This window comes from Corvus brachyrhynchos, unplaced genomic scaffold (genome assembly GCF_000691975.1).
Source record: "Corvus brachyrhynchos isolate BGI_N302 unplaced genomic scaffold, ASM69197v1 scaffold17, whole genome shotgun sequence".
In the NCBI taxonomy this organism is placed as follows: Eukaryota; Metazoa; Chordata; class Aves; order Passeriformes; family Corvidae; genus Corvus; species Corvus brachyrhynchos.
In genome coordinates this window covers 6,124,775-6,148,077 of record NW_008240046.1, presented here as the reverse complement: position 1 = coordinate 6,148,077, position 23,303 = coordinate 6,124,775, and the positions used below count along the sequence as shown (strand labels likewise).

The 23,303-nt window shown below is 36.4% G+C and overlaps 1 protein-coding gene across 1 annotated transcript in view; it reads left to right on the top strand.

The window, feature by feature from the left end:
• NFXL1 (nuclear transcription factor, X-box binding like 1) overlaps positions 1-23,303 on the top strand; it is a 54,672-nt gene that overhangs the window by 1,840 nt on the left and 29,529 nt on the right. Inside the window, exons 2-15 of the mRNA XM_017744295.1 lie at positions 162-377; positions 704-813; positions 2,440-2,573; positions 4,008-4,186; positions 4,354-4,515; positions 4,618-4,718; positions 5,920-6,034; positions 6,369-6,493; positions 7,291-7,413; positions 8,722-8,812; positions 12,321-12,441; positions 13,103-13,259; positions 14,005-14,096; positions 17,348-17,369. Of these exons, the coding sequence (XP_017599784.1) occupies positions 162-377; positions 704-813; positions 2,440-2,573; positions 4,008-4,186; positions 4,354-4,515; positions 4,618-4,718; positions 5,920-6,034; positions 6,369-6,493; positions 7,291-7,413; positions 8,722-8,812; positions 12,321-12,441; positions 13,103-13,259; positions 14,005-14,096; positions 17,348-17,369 (1,748 nt within the window). The remainder of the gene's footprint in view (positions 1-161; positions 378-703; positions 814-2,439; positions 2,574-4,007; positions 4,187-4,353; positions 4,516-4,617; positions 4,719-5,919; positions 6,035-6,368; positions 6,494-7,290; positions 7,414-8,721; positions 8,813-12,320; positions 12,442-13,102; positions 13,260-14,004; positions 14,097-17,347; positions 17,370-23,303) is intronic.

The window sequence follows — 23,303 nt, the reverse complement described above, 5'->3', positions numbered from 1 at the left end:
TGTGAATTTTATGAAAATGCACAGTAAAGAAGTAAATACAATTTATCTCTTGTATGGTATTGAAAATGTAGTGATGTAATACTCTTAAAAATATAAAATCAGCAAACTCTGTAAATAAAAGGACAATTGAAAGTATGTAGAACTGAGTGTGGTGTTTACAGTTAACTGCCATGGTATTAATCATCATTGGTATTTTCTCTTAATAGAATTATCTTCACTGAAGAAATTTGATGAAATTAAGAAGGCTAATCAGGCTGCAGCAAAAAAGCTAGTTGAAGACCAATTAAGCTCCTCATCTGAAGATGATGATGAAGATGCTGAAGTAAAACAAGGGAAGATTTTGGACAAAACATTTACCATTTACACCAGTCAAACTGGTAATGGTTTTTCATTTATTGACTTTTATTTTGGTATGAAAGCATAAACAATGCAGTATCACTGTGTATTAGAATTTTTCTGTAATTGGAAGGAAGGCACTCTATCATGATGTCTTACATTAAAAGTATTTTTTCCCATGCTGGCTGTACTTCTTGTCTTTTCATGCAGAAGCAGTGGTATAGTTTTAAACTGTTTTAAGTGTGGCTTTTTAAATAATACATGAATGGCTTTATTCAGAGAAAAAGTACTTTTGCAGCAGTCTCAACATGTACAGAATAACAGATCAAACATTACTGATTGCTTTAAAAATCTTTATACATTAAAGATGGAGATGCAAGTGAACTGGAACGTACGAGACAGTACATGAATGAGGCTTTCCAGTCAGGGGCTATGACTTGTCTCATCTGCATCGCTTCAGTTAAAAGGAACCAAGCTGTAAGTACTTTACAGTAACCTTTTAGAACAAAACAAATGTAACTGTCTGAATAACTTGTATTATATTATTGAGGTTATTCTTGGGATTGAAAGCTTTAAAATGGTAAGAGTACTAAATGCAATATTTAGCATCTTTGGATTTTGAAACACTGGAAGACATAAGTGGTTATATGTGTAGCTTGTAATTGGAATATGTCTTTTGTTGTCATATGTTTGTTATAGTGTAAAATAGCTATTTTTAAGTTTAGGATAGTAGTGTGTGGCAAAAGATAAGTGCTTGAATGCCAGTGCTTGCAATTGTGTATTCAATAAGCTATGGAGTAGCAAATCAAAATATTAAATACTAGGAAGTTAAGAGATATTATTGTTAGATTTACAGCAGGGAAGCTAAGATAAACTTTGCTGCCCTCAGTGCTGATCAGGTGGAAGGGAAGTGTGTGTGTCAGAGAAGTTTGTCCTATTTCATATAGGTACATTTTATATGGGAGAGATTTCAGGACAAATATTTTTTCTTTCTGTTAGAGTTACTTGAATCAAAAACATGTTTGCAACTGTATGTTTAACATTAAAAAGAAAAGATGTGTAGAAAATATTTTAATTTCTTATGATAGATATGCACAGACTACAAGTACCTGATGAAACTGTAGTCAGTAACTTCTTTCTAAAAAGAAATGCAATATATTTTTTATGAATTCTTAAGATATTTAATCCAAATTCTTTCAGACCTTAATGAATATTTTTAGCTTGACTTTTGACATTCTATGGCTCTTGATAGAGTTAATCTTATCTCAGCAGAAGTGAGATGATTTGGTAACTTGGAAGTCTTCTTTTATAACTCAGTGGTTTGCTAATTGTCTTGAATCTTTATAATTTCAGCCAAGTCTGTTTGTTTACATAATATCTCCTGCTTGGCTTTAGTTTTGGGAAGTTAGTTACCATAGTTCTAGCAACTTATGTCATTGGCACTGTCCTCTGTAAGTTAATGGGGAAAGTCTCTGTATTTTCACAGTATTGTTTCATAACATTGTCTTAAGTTATTAAAAAAAAATTAAAGTTAAAATTTTCTTCTGCACTTTTCTTACCAAATTGTTATAGGTTTGGGTAAAGCCAAAGTCATCTTTATGGTGCCAGGTGGTGCAATAATGGACAGTGGCACAAACTGGGCCTTGGGAGGTGCAGATTGGATACTAGGAAGGTAGTATGACACCTGGAGTAGCTTGCTCAGGATGGTTGTGGAGTCCCCATCCCTCAGGACTTTCCAGCTTTGCTAGGCAAAGCTGTGTCTGAACGGAGCTAAGCTGGCAATAGTCCTGCTTTGGGCATCAGTTTGTGCTACATGACCTCCAACAGTGCGTTGAAATCAACATTTCTCTGATTATCGGAGTATTTTGGGCTCCATTAGCCTTGGCAAAAACTTCCCATGGGAGTCAGGAAAAAAGATTATAGGTCTGAATCTATAACAGTAAAACTGCCTGTATTGATCTGACAATGGGTATAACCTATCTTTGAAAAACCATTTTTAAAGGGAAAAATAGCAAGCTTATAGTTTTTTAGATATTATGGATGTTCATCAATGGAAACAGAAACCTCATTTAAAGCAATTGACATTTGATGTCTGCTCTTTAGGTCTGGAGCTGTTGTGGATGCTTTTGTATATTTCATCTGGTGTGTATCCAAAAGTGGGCCAAGGACAGCCTTTTTCTTGTATCTTCTCCTTTGACGGATGATGATTTTGGGAAGAAAGATTATCCCTGGCCATGGTGAGCTCCTCATGGTACATTTACAAAGTTACTTCTGTTGGGAAGATCATGCAAATTGGTGTTACTTTAGAAGGAATGGTACTTGTAAATGATGTGCACAACAAAAACTAAGAGTTTAGAAGACTGACTTTTCTATTGATTTTTAAAATTATTTGTAAGTTTTTGTTAATATGATTCAGAAAAATTTCTCAGGGTTATTAAAACCTTGCTGCATCAAATTGTTTTAACCTCTGAGAAGGTAACTTACCTGTCATGTGTCTCAGCTTATGACATTTATTTCTGAATGGCTTTACATATTTTTCACTTTCAAAGTTGGCTCCATGAAATAAGTTTAAAAAGGATTGTCAAATAGCAAGATGTAGGGATTTATTATTTATTTTTTTAGTCTCAGTATAATCCAAACGTTAAATCAGGTCTTGTAGTTTTACTTGAGGTGGTATAAAGAAGAAGGTAATAATGTGACTGCAAGAATAAAATTTTCTAAGCAGGTTTGCTTAGGAAATAAAGTGTCAGTTGTTGGCTGGCAGCATCTCAAGTTTTAATGCTGCTTCTACTGTGAACTCGTTTTGTGTTTAAACATATTGTTTATAATGAAAAAAATTCCAGGCAAATGGTACTTTATTTTACATTTGAAGACATGCTAAAGCTATGCTATCACTATTGAGAAATGGTTCACAGTCTGTAATGCATTATATCAAGGCAAATTGATGTTTTATTTGATAAAAGTGAGTGCATAGGACTTTCAAAGTCCCTGTTCTTCTGTGAGGGGGACCTTCTTTTCTGTGGTCTTTTCCCAGTGTAGCCAGAAATGCAAACTATTTTGTTTCTCCTTCCTTGTGTTGCCTCCCTTGTCCATGGCTTGCAGGGGGCCTGTTGGGCCTGTGGCACTTTATAAGTTCCAGACCTCTAGTCTCTATACCTTTAGCAATAATGTATGTTTTAACTTCTGTCAACAAGGGTAAAAAATGAAGGTGTACATCTTGAATCTAAAGTCTTTCAGATAAAATTCTAATTATTACGCATAGTTTTAATAGTGTTACTAAACTTTGTTTTATGTGGCTAATAGACTGCTACTAGTAAACCCCTGATTTTTAATCCCTTTGTTTTTCAATTGGTACTATTTGAGTAGGTTAACTGTTGCATTCTTTTAGATTCTTTTGCTATGCTGAATTTTTATCTATGTATATTCTTAGAGAAAAGAAATTGCATTGACAAGACAATTCCGTAGATATAATAATGAATGTATTGTAAAATCTGACATATAGAAAGACCTTTATTCTTTGTTGCTGTATATTGTTATTATTTGTTACAGTAGTTGTAAAAATGTTAATTGGTAGCATTGAAACAGTCTTGGGAAGCCAAAATGATAAAAACTGCTTTTTTTTTTTTAGTTTAAAAGAATTGCTTTACTTTTCACTCCTTTTTCCCTTGTAGTCCAAAATGTAGGTTTGAATACAAACGCTCTGAAACTCCCAGTAGGTATTACTGTTACTGTGGAAAAGTGGAGAATCCAACAGTGGATCCATGGCTGGTACCTCACTCCTGTGGTCAGATATGTGAGAGGGAATTCAAACCTTCCTGTGGCCACAAATGTTTGCTGCTTTGTCATCCAGGTAAATCCTTTGTGTTTCTTGGTTGTGTCACCTGTATTTAGGTACCTGTTACACAGTTCAACTTAAAATCTGTTAAGTATATTTAAAATTCTCAGAGTAAAAGAGATGTAGTCAAGGCTGCATTTGCTGAATGGTTGTTAGCAAGATATTCTTTTTGCTGTAATTAGGACCCTGTCCACCTTGCCCAAAGATGGTCACAACAACCTGTCACTGTAAGAAAGCCAAACCAGTGCCCCGAAGGTGCAGTGCCAAGGAGTGGTCTTGCCGCCTGCCGTGTGGACGAACATTGCTGTGTGGACAACATGTTTGTGAGAATCCCTGTCATGCAGGTAGACCAGCCTTTTTAACTTCAGAGCAGGTTGTTGCTGTTGTTAAAATACATCATCCTTTTGCGATTCCTACTCTTAATGTCACTTTGCAACTACATACAGGAGATTGTCAGCCTTGTCCACGTGTCAGTACACAACGGTGTACCTGTGGAAGACAGACAGCAGAGAGACTTTGTGCAAGTCCTCAGTGGCAGTGTGATCAGGTATGCTGAAGCTATCCTTTTTAACTTATTTCTCACCTTTATAAAATTTGATTATTTGGTGTATTAAAGATTGGAGAAATGTATCCAGTAAGAAAAAATGATTTTTTAACTTTTGAAAGTGCAACCAAAAATATAAACAGCATTGTTTGAGAAGAGATTTAGTTGGTGGCTCGGCTAATTTTTTATAGTAGTTCAAATGTTACTGTTCTGGGGTTAAGCTAGCAGTGCATTTAACTTCATATACACTTTTTCTTGTACTGGAGGTTGAAATTTCAGCTGCTGCCTTCAAAAATAAGACTGAAACCACAGCTTATTAGACAAGAGTTTCTTGCTTATTTTTAGGACTGTAGCAGAATGAAAGCTTTGTGATTAATTCTTTGAAGTATATTTGCAGCCTGTGCTTAAGACCAAGGCTATGGATTGACAGACTGGAAAAAATAAAAATAATTTTAAAAAATTAAGTGGCAGGGGGAAGGCTGCACCAGGAGGTACTTGGTCATTTTGATCCCAGTAAGAAAGGTACTTGGCCTCTGTGAAGTATCAATTAAAATGCAGTTTTTTTCAGCTAACACTATAGAGAAAAGGAGTATAATCTAAAGAATAGTATGTCCCTTTAGATCTCTGGAACCCCAAGCTGTGCAGCATTGAACGGGCTGTGATACATGTGCAGCATACAGTGCAGACCCCATTTTGGTTGTTGAAGGTATTGTAGGATATTCTTACAAGAAAGCATCCTTGATCATAATTTCTACAGTCAAACAGAAAGAGTATTCAGATGAGAACTTCTTGCTGCACTTTTAGATAAAGGCAAGGACATGCAGACAGTCTAATCACTGGTACCAAGTGTGAGCTGCCTCCAATCTCTTCTGCTACAGTAAGTTTATCCTGTAGTCAAAGTGTATGTGCAGTACAATGTGGGCCTGAAGGCTGAGCTGTGTATGCAGCACAGCACAGACCTGGGACCACTCAGGTTTTCTGAAACACTAACTCCTCACTGTACTGTGGTCTTCCAGACAGGATCACTGCAGGGATGATCAGTTTTATTTGGTGAACTCAGCAAATACAAGATTTATTAACAAAATTCAGAAAAAATGAAATTCCATCCAGAAGCATCTCACTCCTGCTTTTTGCTCTTGGCTTGCTTTGGCTTGGTATGTAGTTCCATTACATTGCGTTCACTTGGTTTCTCTGAATTTCTCAGGTGTGTGGGAAGTGTTTGCCATGTGGCAATCACACATGTGAACAAGTTTGTCATGCTGGTCCCTGTGGAGACTGTCCTCGTTCTGGGAAAAGGTCCTGTCCATGTGGAAAAACAAGTAAGCTACTTTTTTTTTCTTAAATGATAAATTGAATAAAAAGTCCTCCAGTCTTTCACAGTCAGTAGTCTAGGCTAATTTTGCAGTGTGGCGTCCATAAAAAGTTCTCATAGTCAACCATGACAGTATATTAACTTTTTTTGCATAGCTTTCAAAGCTTTTTTTAGCACCAAGGGTTTAATTTGTGATGTGAATAACTGAGTAATTCTAAAGAAGCTTTTGAAAAAACAAAAGACAACTGTCATCTGAATTTATTGTACATTGCATTTTTTTCCTAAATATTTTGGCTTTTTTTTCCCTAAATGTTTACTTGTACTTCTCTCTCTTCATCTAGAGTTTACATTGCCTTGTACAGAAGATGTGCCCACCTGTGGTGATAGTTGTGACAAAGTTCTGGAGTGTGGCATCCATAAATGTTCACAGCGCTGTCATCGGGGTCCCTGTGAAATATGCAGACAGGTTAGTCTTCCTGAAGCATGTTCACATTTTGTTTGGGCTCTTAAACTATATGCCTGGAACAGTGCAAGTCACCTGAGGAAAATGAAATAATATCTATCACAAAATCTGTGACTTTGTTTATTAAAAACAACATGTTCTTTCATTATTCCCCTCCCACCCCAACACAGTTCTGAATAAGTAGTTGAGCATTGTGTTGAGTTGAGGCTGTACCTGGATGAGTGTATTGCTTTGGCTTGGTTTTGTTTTGTTTTTTAAAACTTTTATGTCCTAAAAGACACTTAATTTTTTCTCCATCTTTTCTAGCTTCCTTCTGGCTTTGTCTTTCTATGATATTCCTTCATTAGTGAAATTGAAGGTGGTGTGACATAACATTATTTTCTTCTTTGTAAGAAAATTAAGTTTTACTGTACTCTAGATATCTCTGGAGCTCCTGTGGTCTGGCCTACAAAGCCATTGCTCTGTCAGGTCTCAGTTGTCTCTTCCTGAACCCGCTTTGGCTACGAAGTCTAGGTGATAGTAGTTATCACATGACAGCCATGATGAAGGGCAGATAAACCTGCTCATCTACTTCTTAAATTATCTGTATACGCTATGGGTGCAGGAGAGGTACTTTTTTGTATGAATTTGTTTTGCAATTATGCTTGTCATCTTGCACGACACACTTGGCATTGTGTATACAATATAATGTTACTTTCCCTTGAACTTTCCTTTACAGATAGTAGTAGAATGTTTTATTTTCTTTTTTTTCTCTTGTATTAAAAATACCCTGCCTTTTTTTCCCCTGTCTTGCTGCCCAGGAGGTTGAAAAACAGTGTCGCTGTGGAAAGCACACCAAGCGCATGCCGTGTCATAAGCCATATCTGTGTGAAACAAAGTGTACTAAAATCCGTGATTGTCAAAAGCACCAGTGTCGGAGGAAGGTAAGTGCCCAGATACAATCTTTCTCAAATGCATTTTTTAGCTCACTTCTTAAAAAGTCTAGATAACTTAACATCAATTTGTTGCTCCACCTCATGTTATTGTATAGAAAGAGGAGCTTATTTCCATGCCACTGAAACTTAATTTTCAGTGTACCAGAATTCTCTGAAAAGGATGACATCAGGTAAAACTCACTGGCCTTATAAACAGGGAGGGGATTTTGACAACTTTCCAGTTCCAGAAGGCAGTTTTGCTTTCCAATTCTTGAGTAGTCACTGATGCTTTATGCATTCTGCAGTAGTTAAATCAATTTATTTCCCTACTTTGTAGGAAGAGCTGGGAATCACTTATAACTTGGCAGCCCAGCATTCCATACCACCTTCAAATACACACCAGTGCAAGCAGCAGTGGTCTGACAGTTGGGAATTGGAGTTTTGTTTCCCTTCTTCTTTGAAGTCAAAAGGAATGATTGATACTCAGAAGTATCTTTTGAGTTTATTCGTTCAAGAGACCCTGAAAGTTGCCTGCTATTTGTGAATTAATACATTGTGAAAGTTGGACTACTTACCACAAATAGGCATGAAAAGATACAGTTTTACTCTTAGGTTTTTTTGAATATTATTGTTATAGTGAATTTACTTTGTGTGAAAAGATTACAAAACAAGTAAATGCAATGTTGGCAGCTCTGTGATAAAAAATCCAGATTTCTTGTTGGAAGGAGGGTGCCTTTCAAGTTAATAGAAAAGATGATGTTCTCTCCTGACATGGCATCCACCGATGTGATGGTTTTGTGGAATGTTCTCATTCTTTCACATTACTGATTTATATAAGAATAAAAAATAGATAACTGGTCTTGAAGTTAACTGACCTTTACTACAAAGGTAAAAATGTATTAAAAAAAAAAGGTTAGTAACATTTTTCTGCCAGGGACAATATAGCATAAAAATGGAAAAAATTGCAGAGTAGTGAGGTAAACTGTCAGATGTCCTATCTTCTGAAATTATTTTGGATTAAAATATTATAATAATTTGAACTTTTAAATGTTCTTATGCTTTTTTGAAGCCCTCTGCCTTTTTAGTGTTTTGAATGATGCATTCGAATGTGTGTTCTCTTGTTATTTTCTAATACAATTTTTTTTTTTTAAACCACTTTACAGGTGGCCTTTTTTCTGGAATGAGTTTGAGGAAATTTCACTAAAGTGCACTGACATTTTTTAAAATAAGTATTGAAAAAATGAGATAGTGGAAGAGGGAAAGTATATACCAGAAATTTCTGTTTCCAGTTATTAGACTTTTTGTTATTTTTAATAGTGCTGTTCTGGAAACTGTCCACCTTGTGATCAAGTCTGTGGGCGGACTCTCGGCTGCAGAAATCACAAATGTCCTTCAGGCTGCCACAGAGGTAAGAACAGGTGAAGAATCCTTGTAGTGATGGAATGTTGTTTACTTTTGCCAAATTTCATGCTTGCAGGACTCTGTGTGGTGCTTAATAAATTCTCTCCATTGTTGCATGTGGGCTTTTTGTGGGGGCAGTGTGTTTGAAAGTGCTGGTTAGAACTTAAGGACTTACATAGTGGCAACCTGTGTTTTTACCTGGTGATTTTGCTTAATATTGTTCCTCTGAAAATGCTCTTGTCTCCAGCTGTGTAATTCAAAAGCCATGGCTTTTGAGTAATTTTTCCCAATAATTCTGTTCACGGAATATGCATTACAAAGTCCAAATACATACAGAAATGACTGCTGCTGATTGAGTCTGAATGGTTTTAAAAAATCCTAGAATGCAACATGTGGTGGTACAAGCAGGCTTAAAAAAAAAAAAAAAAAAAGGATGGAATTTGAATGTATATTGGTATCCTACCAGTAAAAGAAAATAAGAACTTGTTACTGACTATAAGAAGGATAACAAAAAAGTTTGCTTCTGAATCCAGTGACCTTGGTTAAAAGGATACTGGAAACACACAAAATTACCTGGCAGATTGCTTTGATATTTGCTTGGTTGGGGGTTAAATTGGAATGACTGAAAAACTGTCTGCCCTCTCAGCAATTTTCCCCACAGAAGCTGCTGCCCTGCTGAAACAGCAGCCAAGTAGCCTCTGTAATTTCCCTTAGTATTCTGAAGTATAAGTTGCAACAGCTCATGAAATAATTTTCAACTTGTTCAGCCAGTCTTGCTTCTGAGGCAGTGACTCTTAGGAGGAGAGGACAGGTAAATGTGGTAGTTGTACCTGTTAACTTGCTATTAAATCTGTCACCACAAACTAGTGGTTTGATTTTTCTCTGTACACTGTGTCCCTTTTTTTCTTTTCCTTTCCTTTCTTCTCCATCCCCTGTACCTCTCTAAGATCTTGTAAATACGTAATTTTTTGTGTACTGTCAGAAGAAGACTGATAACATTGTTTTTCCACATTAGTTTGGTTGATAACTAAATCATTGAATAAAATTCTGATTGGAAAACTAAAGAGCTAATGCTGCATTATAGGATAAACTTTTATGTTGAATGATTGTTTTTATTTGATGTTGCTTGCATTTTACAGCCTGGCTCAAAGTGACAAAGATTTCTAATAATTTCTAATATGAAAACAATAAAGCAATGTCTATAAGAAAACAAAAGTGATCTTTGAGAATGTAAATATCAAATATATACACTTTGAAGAGTAATTTATCAAAAGAGTATAATTGTCTATTTACTAACTAAAGCTGCATATAATGAAGGTAATGACTGATGATACCAGATGATAAATTTATTTTCTTTTCTAAATTCTCTGTGCTTTAACAAAATAGTCTAGTACAGTTTGTATCTTCATAAATATATGAAAATATTACTAATAAAGGCAATTATTTTTATGTCGAAATATTTATATTAATGTGTTTCTCCCTAAATACCAATATTTTAATAGCTACTGAAAGTTATGATTAATTATTTTATCTTTAGTATGTAACTAGGTCAGGGTAGTTTTCCAATAAGCTGCCAGATTGCAGTGACCACTGATGTTAAAGGAAATAGATGCCTCCTAGAAAATAACTTCCTTTAAAAGGACCCCATCTCAGAATGGACCCCATCTCAAAAGGACTTAATCTCAGAATTATTAGAAGTTGCTGATAATAAGCACTTGGCCTTTAGCAGGAGTCTGTGAAAACAGGTAGCTTAGGTTCTTGGTTGTCTACTTTTCTTAGATATTTATCATGCTTGCTGAAATTTGCAATGTGTTGCCAGGGAATAGAAGTGTTTTGCTTCTTACTGTGGTACATTTATAACACTTGATTTGAGAACAGTGTGCTCTCACCTTATCTTCAAGCACTCTGAATCTCTGATCTCTGCCTTTCTGTATTTTTGAGAATGTCGTCAGTTGTCTTTGTTAATGGGATATTTAAAAGAATTCTACACATATTAGCCACTCTGGGCAGTATAGCTTTAGACCTTCAATTTCTTTTGCAAAAGGAGCTGGCCAAGCTTGAGAAGTGGGCCCTTGGGAATCTCATGAGGCTTAACAAGCCCAGGTGCAAGTTGCTGCACCGGAGTTGGGGCAACCCCTGGTATCAACACAGGCTGGGGGATGAACAGATCCAAAGCAGCCCTGCCAAGAGGGACATGGGGATGCCAGTGAGTGAGAGGCTGGACAGGACCCAGCCATGTGCACTCACAGCCCAGAAAGCCAAACGTGTCCTGGGCTGCATCCAGAGCACTGTGGGCAGCAGGGCCAGGGAGGGGATTCTGCCCCTCTGCTCTGCTCTGGTGAGACCCCACCTGGAACCCTGCATCCAGCTCTGGGGTCCCAGCACGGGAAGGACATGGACCTGCTGGAGCAAGTCCAGAGGAGGACACCAAGATGATGAGAGGGAAGGAGCAGCTCTCTTGTGAGGAAAAGGTGAGAGAATTGGATTTGTTCAACCCCAGGAGAAGACTCCAGGGTGACCTAATTGCAGCCTTGCAGTCCTTAAAGCAGCCTACAAGAAAGATGGAGGAGGACTTTTTACAAGGGCATGTAGTGACAGGACAAGGGGGCATGGCTTTAAATGAAGAGAGAGTAGGTTTAGATTAGATATTAGGAAGAGATTTTTCCTATGAGGGTGGTGAGGCACTGGAACAGGTTGCCCAGAGAAATTTTGGATGCCCCATCCCTGGCAGTGTTCGAGGCTGGGTTGGATGGGGCTTTGAGCAGTATGGTCTAGTGACAGGTGTTCCTGTCCATGGCAGGGGGGTTGGATCTAGACCATCTTTAAAGTCCCTTCAAACCCAAACAATTCTATGTTTCTGTGTGTGCTGATCATTATACTGTTATTCAATTTACTTTGCAATTTAAAGACTGTAGTGCTTCCATCCTTTTGTCTTCAGCAGCCTTTTGCTGGTGAGACATCTGCTTCTTGAAATGCTGCTTTTCATATTCCACTAACAAGTCAGAATTGCTTTAAAATTTCTGTTGTCAATACATTTTTCAGTTGTTCTCTTTAAAATTTCAGAATGCAACATGATTAGTAAGCTAAAATCCCATGTCTAAATTTGCTTTTTTTAGAAGATTCATATTCTTGCTGTTAATTACTCAATAATAAAACTTAGCAGTTGATGTAGAAATGGTGTGGGAGAGTTATAAATTAAAACATAGATCTTTTACAGATACATTTTTAAAATTATATCAGATTAGTAACATTAGTAACTTTATAGAGGTGGAGGATGTTTTCAAGGAAACATTCGTTATACATAGGCTGAACATTAATATCATACAAAATCTGCAGAACTTTATTGTACCAGTTTTTCAGTGTCCCTTTTTGAATTTAGATGAAAGATGACATTTCTTCATATGTAAGACTGAATACAAATGGAAAATACCTAAGTGTTGTGTGATCCAAATTAAATTGTGAGAGGGGGGTGATTTCTGACTTGCTTGCCATATTGTTAATATGTTTATTTTTAGGTAGTTGTAATCCATGTCCAGAGACTGTAGATGTGAAATGCAATTGTGGAAAAACTGTCATAAAAGTGCCCTGTGGCAGAGAGCGTACCATCAGACCTCCCAAGTGCAAGCAGCTGTGCAGGTCAGTATAGAAAGTGTGTGCATTTCCTCTTCTTAAGTGGAGCTTAAAGTGTCCTTAAAGAAAGCAGTAAAATATACCTTGAAAGGCAAAAATTGTTCCTTATCTGATTACAGCTATTACTTCTCAGTCTTCTGTATCCTTGACTATGCAGATGGAGATTAGCAATAATCCTTCCTATCAGATACCTCTCTGCCACCGAGGTTTCATGAGCAGGTTGCCTGCTTCATGGGGGAGGTTCTGTCTCACCAAGCTTTTCCAGCTCTGTAGTCCAGCTCATTTCTTCAAGTCATCTCTGGTATGTTTCAAAGTACCTCAGAGAGGCAGTTTATCTAGAAAACTTTGCTAGCAAAAGGAAAAAGAATATTTTCTGCTGGGTTGTAGCAAGATAACATAGTGCAAGAGTAGAATTAGGATGGAAACAGCCGTTTGAATATGTAAACCAAACTTTGATTTTTAATTTTATTTAGAATTCCTCTTTAATTTTATTGTAATGTTAACCACCTGCTGAGGGTGAGAAGTAAACTAATTTTAGTAAATTAATTTTAGGAAAACACCAACAACTCGTTCATTTCAATTCTTTACATGTTGAACATACTTGCCCAGTGACTGTAACTTCATATTTCTTGCTGTCATATTGATTCATTCTTGGATTTTTCTTCAGTCGGCCACCTACCTGTCACCACTCTACCCAGGAGAAACACTATTGTCACTTTGGGCGGTGTCCTCCTTGTCATCAGCCCTGCCAGAAAACCTTAACATGTGGTCATTTGTGCCCTGTTTCCTGCCATGATGAAGCACTTGTGAAGCAAACTGGCTTAGTGAGTAAACAGTGAAAAATGGTGTATTATTTGTGTTCAGAACAATGAGCATCAGTTTGACCTGAATCTTAGTTTTGAGGCTTTTGGAGTTCAGAGTAAACACCTAATCAAGCACAGAGCTATGTGTACCGCTCAGCATGATGCTAAGTGGTTCTAGCTCCTTTGTTGCAATCTAAGTAATTTTGTAATATATAACTGAATTGCTCAAAAAATTACAAGATTTTTGTTGGAGTATTAAATGTATTTGTTGGAGTATTAATGTATTAAAAACATTAAATTTCAGCTGTAAGCAATTGCTTTTAACATAAGAACAAAAAAATAAAATTTAAGTCTGATTTTATGAACCATCAAATTTTGCACAAGCTAGAATCCAGAAATTGTTTGGCATTTTTTAACATGACACGTATTATGCACTGCATGATGGTAATGGAACTAGCTTAAATAATTGAAATCTTTTTACCTTTATTAACTGGTTAGAATTGTTTTACTGTTCTTTTTCATTTGGCTTGGTGCTTAATTTTTAGCACTAGGAGCCACAGGACTTAATTTTCCTATCCCTAACCAGGCTAAGGATGAAACTGTAATTTTTTGTCTGTAAGGGGTGTGGAGATTTCCATTAGTAAAAAGCTAGTTACTAGAAAGTACATTTGTTAGAACTGGAAACTCTTTACATGATATGCTTATTTATGGCCAAGCAGATAGTTCTATTTGTGTTTTGTATTCAACTAGCGTCTTTTGCTCTCAGCATCAGTCTGCAGGGCCTTGGGAACAGCCATCTGAGCCAGCCTTCATTCAGACTGCGCTACCGTGCCCTCCCTGTGAGGTTCCTATACCAGTGTAAGTATTAAAATAAAAAAAAAAACAAATTTAAAAAAGATGTTTTATATGGAGATTTTTTTCTTTTTATATTGTCATAGAGATGGACATGAAATTAACCATATTTGCAGCTGAAAAGGAAATGCCTATGTGAACACCAATCTCATAAAACTAGGAGCACTGTAATAGACATTTTCGTAGTGTCTACTCACTGTATGAAAGGATTGATTGTGTTAGTAAAGATCAGTTCTTTCTGATAAGTGTTGTGTGTAATGCTACTTTAAAAGACAAGTATGAAAATTGTGAAGTTTGATAGTCATCAGTGACATGACTTTTTCTGTGTATTTTCAATCTTGTTTGGTTTATGGGATCATAATATTCTGCATAATGAGTTGCTATTTTGTTTCTCAGTTCTTCGGTTATTATATGCTAGTGAATGACAGGTGGGCGCTTTTATCCCATATGCTTCTTTCCTTTCTGTTTTTGACTTGTCCCGAAGGTTCTCCTTGAGTTGAGCTGAATCAACTCTTTCTATGGTGATGCTGAGGATATAAGGGAAGACATGATGATGACTTTTTTTTGCCTTTTTTCAATTTGTTGAAACCTCTGTTTACATTATGAAATGAGGACCCATAATTCAATATTTATATGAAAAATAAAGTGCTGGTGGTTTTGGTCTGTTTTTGTGTTGTGTTCTCGTACTATTTTTAACTCTGCATACTTCACAGGTGTTTGTGTCTTCTTGGTTTTTAAACATCCCTCCTTTGTTTTATGAAGTGAGAACTAGATGGAGGAAGATATTAAAAATATATATTTAACTGTCTATGTAGATAGGTTTAGAACTTAATATAGGATTGTGCTATAATAGGTTTTACTTTTGTTCAAATGTATGACCACTCAGTACTTCTGATACTTGGACTCAAAGCCAGACTCACAAAAGGTGAAAAAGCCAGATTGTTATGAGCAATCTGGTTTCAGTGTTTGGGTAGAAGCCAGCTGTAGAAGCTGTCTCACGTAGATATTCAGCAGAGGTCATTGTTTAACATTGTGCATTATGTAAGGTATATCTCCTCGTTCCTCTGAATTTCAACATCAGAATCAGCTTTGTTAGTCTGAAGACTGCTCCCCAGAGGAGGTAAGTCATCTAAGTGAGAAGGAAACCATACAGAAAAAGTTGTACTTAATTTTGTAACTGGAGGAAGAATTGTTTCATTTCATAGTGCTTTGGGCAAATTAAGGTTCTGTTAGCATTAGGTCACATTAATTCTGGAATATCCCAACTCTCTTGATCAATCTTTGCAATTTTAATGTTATTTTTCTTTTTTTAAATAATATGAGATAAGGTTCCTGAATTAACAAAATAATAAAAAACCATGTGTCGCTACAAAGCAAATGACCTGACAATTTCTTTGATCATTGCTAGAACAACGGTATTTGCACAAATATGTTGATGGAGAATAGTTTAAATAATACTCTTTTGTATGGATGGATGTTCATGGAGATTCCATCCTTCATTGGTGAGGTTTTGCAGTCCTTTCTGATTTTGTTCCTAATAATTTGGTATCTTTGAGCATAAGCGTGGTATCTTTGAGAGATTTGTTGTGGAATATATTTAGTATCTATTTCTGTAAGTACTTAAAAGGAAGATTTCTATTTGCTCTGCTAGTTACGCAGAACAATTAAGGCTGGAAGTTACCTTGAAGTCAGGTCATCTAGTGCAGCCTCCTGCTTAAAGCAGATCAACAGTGAATTCAGGGTGTTTTTCTCTAGCTTTGTCCAGATGGACCTTAAAGCCCCTCGAGTACATCAATTCTACTCAAAACCTTCCTTGTTTAAGAGTAGGATTGTTGTCTCTTGCATCCTTGCTGTGAACCTCAGGAAGGAGCCTGGCTTCATCACTTTGGAAACTTCCCTTAGTTGCCACTATTATATCCCTGGCCTGTGGCCTTCCGTATTGCTGGGATTTAGTCAGTCACTAGATGCAGGACTTTGTCTCCTGCATTTCATGAAAATCCTCTCAGGCTGTACCTTCAGCCTGTTTAGATGTTGAATGGTACCCCTGCATTTGAATGTGTTGATTGTACTGTCCGTTAGCATTATCTGCAAAATTGGTGCATTTTGTCTCTTCCAAGTTACCAGGGAAAAAATAGTTAAACATGATAGGTCCCAAGCTGAAGAATTCCATATGTAACTGCTGTCCAAGCAGTATACAAAAACGAGCTACTAATATTTGAGCCCAGTGATCCTACTAGTTTTTTATGCATCGTAGTTCATCTGACACCCTTACAGCTCAACTTGAATGCAAGTTTGCCATGGGGAATTCCTCATCTACAGATCTAGTTACATGGCAGAAGACAATCTGGCTGCTTGAGCAGTTTACCCTTGCAGTGGAACAGAAGTGTGCTACACTGGAATGCAGAGGTTCTAGAAGCTAAATTAGCTGGATATAGGAAGATTGTTGTGGATTTAGGGTAGTTGAGCTGTGCGAAGAACAGGCTCCTGTGTTGCATTTGCTGGTTCTTACACTAGGTGGCTGATTGCTCTTGTTAGTAGCCTGCTGTCCTAAACATCGTCTGCAGCTCTTGTTATTTTGTGTCAGAGAAGTTATCAGGGATAATTTTTATTTTTTTTAATACTCTTCTGGAAATTTTTAGGAACTGATTTACACATATTTTATCTTGAATGTTCATGATTTCATTACTCTCCCTTAAAAGATTTTATTAGAGAGATGAAGGGGATGACAGATACGAAATGAGAGGTAAAAAGAAACAGATACTTTTCAAAATAACTTCAGCAAAAGATTGATTTCAGTGTTTGGATGAGTCACCATTTAATACCTTCACAATTTTGATCCAATTACAGGTTTTCTTACCTAGGAAAACAGTAAACCATTCTAAAAGGGAGAAAACTAAACGTAAGAGTAGACTAGATCTCTGAAATAATTGAAAAATATGTTGTAATGTATTAGCAGAAACAAAGAAGATGATATTTGGAACCAAAGCAGGTTACTTTCTAAAAAGTAACTGATTTCATATACAACTACAAATCATTTGCACATGAAACAAATTTTGAGATTTTTATTATAAAACACAGCAATCCAAACAACTGTTGAAAAGGAGGAGGTGTTGAGCTGCATAGATGGGTGATTTTCTCTTAGTTTGCACTTCAAAAAAATAGGTTGCACTAATTTTTATGTGAAAAGCACTGTCACTCTTTTAAGTCCCCTAAACAAATATTTATTTTCTAAATCTCTGATTTTTTTTCTTTAACAGGGAGTGTCTTGGACAGCATGAGGTGAGTCATGGAAACTGCTTTATGAAGGGAAATATGGCAAATACCTTATTTTGTCAGGCTGCAAAACAAAAGGCATTAAAAAGAAATAGTAGATTGTTTTAATACTTATTTTAAAATCAGTGAAGTACCTTAACATAAGAGCTTCCATATCAGAAGGTATTTTAGTTCCTTTATGAGCAATGTATAACTATTTGACTTCATGGAATTCATGGACAGAAGTTTAAACTCATTTATGTAGCTATTTGTGTTTTCTTGCAGTTGTTTAAATTGTGTTTAAATGTTTTTCGGCGGTCTTATTAAATATTTATGCTTTTTTCCCCCCCTCAATCTGTAGTTAATATTCTCTCTCTGTCACACGCTCCTGAGTTCTATGAACTGAGGTGTATATTTTAAAAGGATCAGGAACATAATGTCATACAGGAAAATTCTCACGTGACTTGGATCTAAGCACACATGGATGAAATCAGACAGTACAGTGGAAACTTCTTTTGTGTTAGTTACTAACTTGTCTTTTTGGTGTGTAGCCTTCTCTAGTTGTAGATGAAGTCACTGTCTATTTTGGCTTACATGAGAAGAGAATCTAATTAATGCGCAATAGCTTTCATCATTATTCACAATAATTTCTAAAAGTTGTGAAATTTACGGTCAAATATTTTTTCTTGATTTCAAAAGATGATTGCTAAACTAATTTTGAAAAAGCTATCGCTATTATGGCTTTGTCTACTAATATGTCTGGTATAAATTCACTGTCAAAGCCTGACTAACAATATTGTAAAAAAACCTAGGATCATTTTAAGCAAGTAAAAAATTTTGGAAAACACTAAATACAAAAATATGAAAGGTCTTTTTTTTCTCTGACCTTTATTAGTAATCTCTTGTTGTGTTGTTGTAACGGTGGCTTGATTATGTTGTGGCAACATCTTCAAAAGTTGTTATCAACGTTTATGTAGCCACAGTCTGTTTGGGCAGCACGTTCATTAACCTATCCAGGCTGTGAATGCAGCTTTTCCATAGAGCTACTTTGCAGCTTGACAGTTGCTGAAGAAAAATGTGCCCTGAAAGCAGATGAAAAGAACAACCATACCTGTCTGTTGTTGAAACAGATGGGCTTTGTTTTGTCTTTCCTCAGTAAAACTTACATGCGCATTAGCCAATTTTTTATTGAGTCAGTGACATGGTTTTTGATGGGACATACCGAATCTCACCCAGATTTCATGAGCTTATGTATAAACAATATACAAGCTGTGGTCTACAGACCCAGTCTATAACTTGGTCTAGACAATACAGAAGGATTTGGTTCTGTTCAGATGTACATGATTGTGAAATTTGTCCTTCCGCATAGCAGGACAGTATCAGTACTCTATTACTAGAGAAAATAGTAACAATTACTACATATTTATTACTACTTGTTTCAGAATAATTAAAAAAACCTTCACTTTCTGTAGCATACTGGTCTTAGAAAAATCATTCAGTGGCTTTGGGTCATGTCTTCTTCATGGATTTGCATTGAAAATAAGGACAAATGCCTGGGAGTCTATAGCTGACTTAAATTATTTAAATTTTTGATGCTACTCTAGATGAAATGTTACTTCTCTCAGCCAGCAGAGGCCGGTGCTGCCTTCCTGCTTAAGTGTAGCGGTTCCTAGAGTGAAATTGTCTCCTGACCTTTGATATTTTGATGGAAGTCAAGGAAAAAAATGATTCATTAATGTGTATGGGAAGTGTATTTTTTTTGCAGTGGATTTTGTGTTCATTGTGCATTTTTGTGTTGTCCTGAAATCTCTGGAAATAAAAAAAAAAATAACGTGATGTCTGTTCAGTGTTTTACAGCCACATTGATTCTTAACAAATAATCTCAGCTCAAGTTAATTTACTTTTGTTAACAAGAGAAAACATATGAATTTGTGAATGCTTCCCTCCAGTAGAATTTTCCCTGAGGGAATTTTCACTGGGAAATGGGAACTGTTCACAAGTGACAAAAGTAGCAGTTTTCTTAAGCAAAGTTTTGCTGTGAGTAGGTCCTTATTGCTGTACTATGTTGCTGTTACTGCTTATGTTGGACTGTTGTTATACCTCCTATAATGGAAAAGATATAAAAAAGAAAGAAACTAGGAACGAAGCAAGTTATTAAAGTCGTCTTGTATTTTATCAGGATGCCTGCTGACAATGTGTAGAGTAGAGACCTTAGGACTTTTATGACAAGCAAATCAACTGTCTAATTTCTTAATATTTGGACAGTAATTTCAATTTGTGGAGATATTGGAGTTGGTTGTTTGTGGGGGGGGGTTGTGTGTGGGTTTGTTGTTCCTTTTTTTATTTCACTTTGGTATTTAGTTTAGGAAGTATTTTTAAGGGATTGGTTTAGTTTGAGCTCTTACATGTTGGCATTTAGAACAAGCAATTTATCACTTGAAAGAACAGACTTAAAACTGCTTTTCAGATCATGTAATTGTATAAAATCTGTGCTTAGTGGAAGGATGATTCTACATGATGTTTAAGCTAACAGAAGATTTCTTTTAGCTGAGGTCTGCAGCCTTTTCTTAAATAATTTTACATATATTTAGAAAAATAAATAACTCATCATTCTTCCATTTGTAGGTTCTTAAAAGTAGCTCTCAATTTTGTTTCAGGTTGTGTGTCAGAAAAATCACCTATCAACAGTTGGTGCCATCCCAAAAAAAGAAATCTTGATGTTCTTCCTTTTTTTTAACTGTTATATACATTGAAATTTCATAGCAGCAGTACACATAGGCTCTTTTAAAATCAAGTTATTCTAAATCTCTTTTTATGGGACACATTAATTAAAGCTGATTGAAGGTAAATGAGGACAAAGAAGGAAATCTTTACTGACTATGATACCAATTTATCGGCTGTATATAATTTTCTTGTAGTCGCTTCATTTCATTAAATGTTCTAGAGGAAGGAAAATGCTCTGGTTTTGCTTCCTTGAGGAGTATTGTAAATATCCAGTAATATCAGGCTTTCTGTTCCTGGGCATATCATTGAACTCTCTTTCTTCTTGGGTGGTTTGTTCTTTGTTTTTTTTTTTCTTTCTTTTGGGAGGAATTTAATGCTATGTTTTATTATTGTGAGTGGTTTTTAGTTCTGGTTCGTTCATAGGAGGAAGACCATTACTCTGCCTCTAGATAAAATTTTATCTAAAGCTTGATGAGATTCATCTTTATGGCTAAACACCATATAAAATTTGCTAAAATTTCCTTGCCCTGCCAATTTTTGTTTTCATATTCTGATTGATGTATCTGTTAATCGCTTTTATGCATTTGGGAGATTTCCTGGAAAGCTTCTGAAAGTTGTCAGGTATTTTTTCCCTTTCCCTCCTTTCCTTGTCCTGTGGAAGACCTGTAGTCTGAAAATGATACCTTCTTATTTTCTTTTTTTTTTCCCATTCAGCTTTCATAAAATACTTAGAGTTCTTATCTGCCTTCTTCCTTCTTCAGCTCATCAGCCTCCTGGACTTTGTGGCTACTTTGATGTTTGTCGGTAGCAAGAGTTCTAGCTGCATTTAGCCATTTCAGAAATGCATTCCAACTGTAGGAAGCAAAACTTTATTTTGTCCTTTGTATTTGCTACTTAGCTCCACAACAGAGAAACAGAGGAAAAAAAAGTAATGTAGGTTTAAATTAATTGAAATCTTTCAATTTTTGGCTACAGTATTAGTTGATTCCAGAAGACTGTTGTATCTTATTGAGCTCAAGCTGAAGCTATGCTGGATGCAGCCAGAGGGCTGGCATGTTTCCTCCAGTCAGCCATCTGAAAGCTGCCATTGTTGCCTGACTGACTTGTGTGCTTCACTGCCCCTGCCTTGTTTTACAATGCCTCTCATCTGTGTTCTTGGGGGATGCTACTTCTGCCTAAGTGCTTGGCTCTAACTGGAGCTGGTGGTTGTGTCCTTATCTGGTGGAAGACAACTCCTGATAAAAAAAAGTCTCATCAGGATTATGGAACAGTGCAGCCCTAGAGCTAATTACTACCATTGCCCTGATCTGCTGTCACTACCTGAGCCACAGCAGAACCAGTAGTCATAAAAAACTGAGTGGCAATGGGTGAGCATGAAAAGGTAGAGAAGTGGGTGGATTGTAATGTTTAATACATATTTTCTTTCATTCTTTTACCTTTCAACGTCCTTTGACTACTTAGATTGATACTGAAAGGATTTTGTGCTCTGAGGAGGGAGATGGAGGAGGATGCGAAGGGGTAGGATATTGGGCACATTAAAAGCTTTGGTAATTGGTATGTGCATTCTGGGTATAGTACTATTCTCTGCTTCAGACCTTCTTTTTATTAGGCCTGCTGCTTGCTGGCTTTTCTTCCTTTGGTCACCAGAAACACCCATCAGAGATAGAGTAGGATGTTTGCAAGGGGCAGTAGGAACCAGGAGTTCAGACAATGTGGTTGTTGCATCAGTGCTTTAGCCAGCATTGGCTTCAGCTCTGACACAGGGATGTGAAAGTGGTTGGATGCAGTAGATTCAAGATTTTCTCCTGTGTATGCCGTGCTTGATGTTCAGCCTGCCATGCAGACTTCTGTTCAGCCTTGGTGAGTCAGGATGATAAGAGGAGTTCAGAAGCCTTGTGAATGAATTGAATTTTGCAGTGATGTGATGTGAAGTTGTATTTTTTGGGTGAAGCCCAGAGAAGTTTATATAGGCAGGTGGATTTAAACTGTACTTTGTGTGATTGAGGGAGATCAACATGGACAGTGCTGAAGGGAGACTGTCCCTCACTGCCCTGTGGGGCCATCTCTCTTCTCTCTTTTCAGTTCCAGTGTTTACCTGTTTGTATGGCCAAGTCACTGGCAAAAGACAAACTTTTTTCTATTGATTAATTTTCTTCCATTTTGATTATTTGAATCATCTTGCTGTAAAGAGAGGTGTGTAGGACTTGTTCAGAGTGGTAGAAGTGTGCAGTGAGGACTGTACAGTTTGAAGAGAGAAAAGGAAGGAGTACCCTGCAAGCTGTTCAGGCAACTACGGTTGCAACATAAAATCACACCCTTACTCTAGTCAAAGTGAGTTATGTCACATTAGCCTCTTGTGTAATAACATCACAAATAGTTTGTTTTTATCTGGGAAGTGATCATGAAATTAAAAAAAAATCAAATATTTTGACAGCACCACAGAAAACTAATTTTTTTCATATGAGTATTACATAATGGTTGGAAAATGCTAAAAGTGAGTTTCCTCTAATCCTTTTGTGGAAGGGACTTGTACTATTCAACTTCAGGCAAGTAACCTAGTTAGGAGTTTACACTGGTTTTGGTACCAATGAAGAGTAACAGCTTCTGAGTAGATGCTCTGAAGAGTACTATGGAGTTCTGTTAACTGGAGTGTTGACCTCAAATTAGAAAGTAAAAATGTATCATAAGACATAAAGTCTTACTCCTGTTATGGAGCCATTTCTACTTCTCCTTACTTGTCCTGGGAGTTATATTTGATGTAGTCAGTATATGCTTTTTAGAATTTCTGGCTTGCAGGTTGTTGTCTGTTTTTCAAACTGTAAAGTATTTTGAGTTTATGATGACCATAACACAATTAGCTTTGTGAAAGCAATCTGTAACTGTCTTCTGCAGTAATGGTAAAGCACCTTAGGAACCTGTAATGGAAGGCATGAGTGTAATTCAGAAAGATTGAACAAACGACACTAAAAGATTTGAGCATATAATAGCCTTTCAAAAAAAAGGGAAACGATGCTGCAAAAGTTAGCTTGTTTAAGGAAGTGTGCTTTTTTTCCTTTTATCGGTGTAAAACAAATTTGTGTGGTTACATTGTTCACGGACAGGAACCCAAATGATACTTAAAAAAAAATCAAATAGAATTTCACTGATGTTTTTTCTTTTACAAAGGTACTGGAGAACCAGAACTTCTCTAATAATTCTTTGTCTGTGTGTGTGTGTGTGTGTGTGTAAATATATATA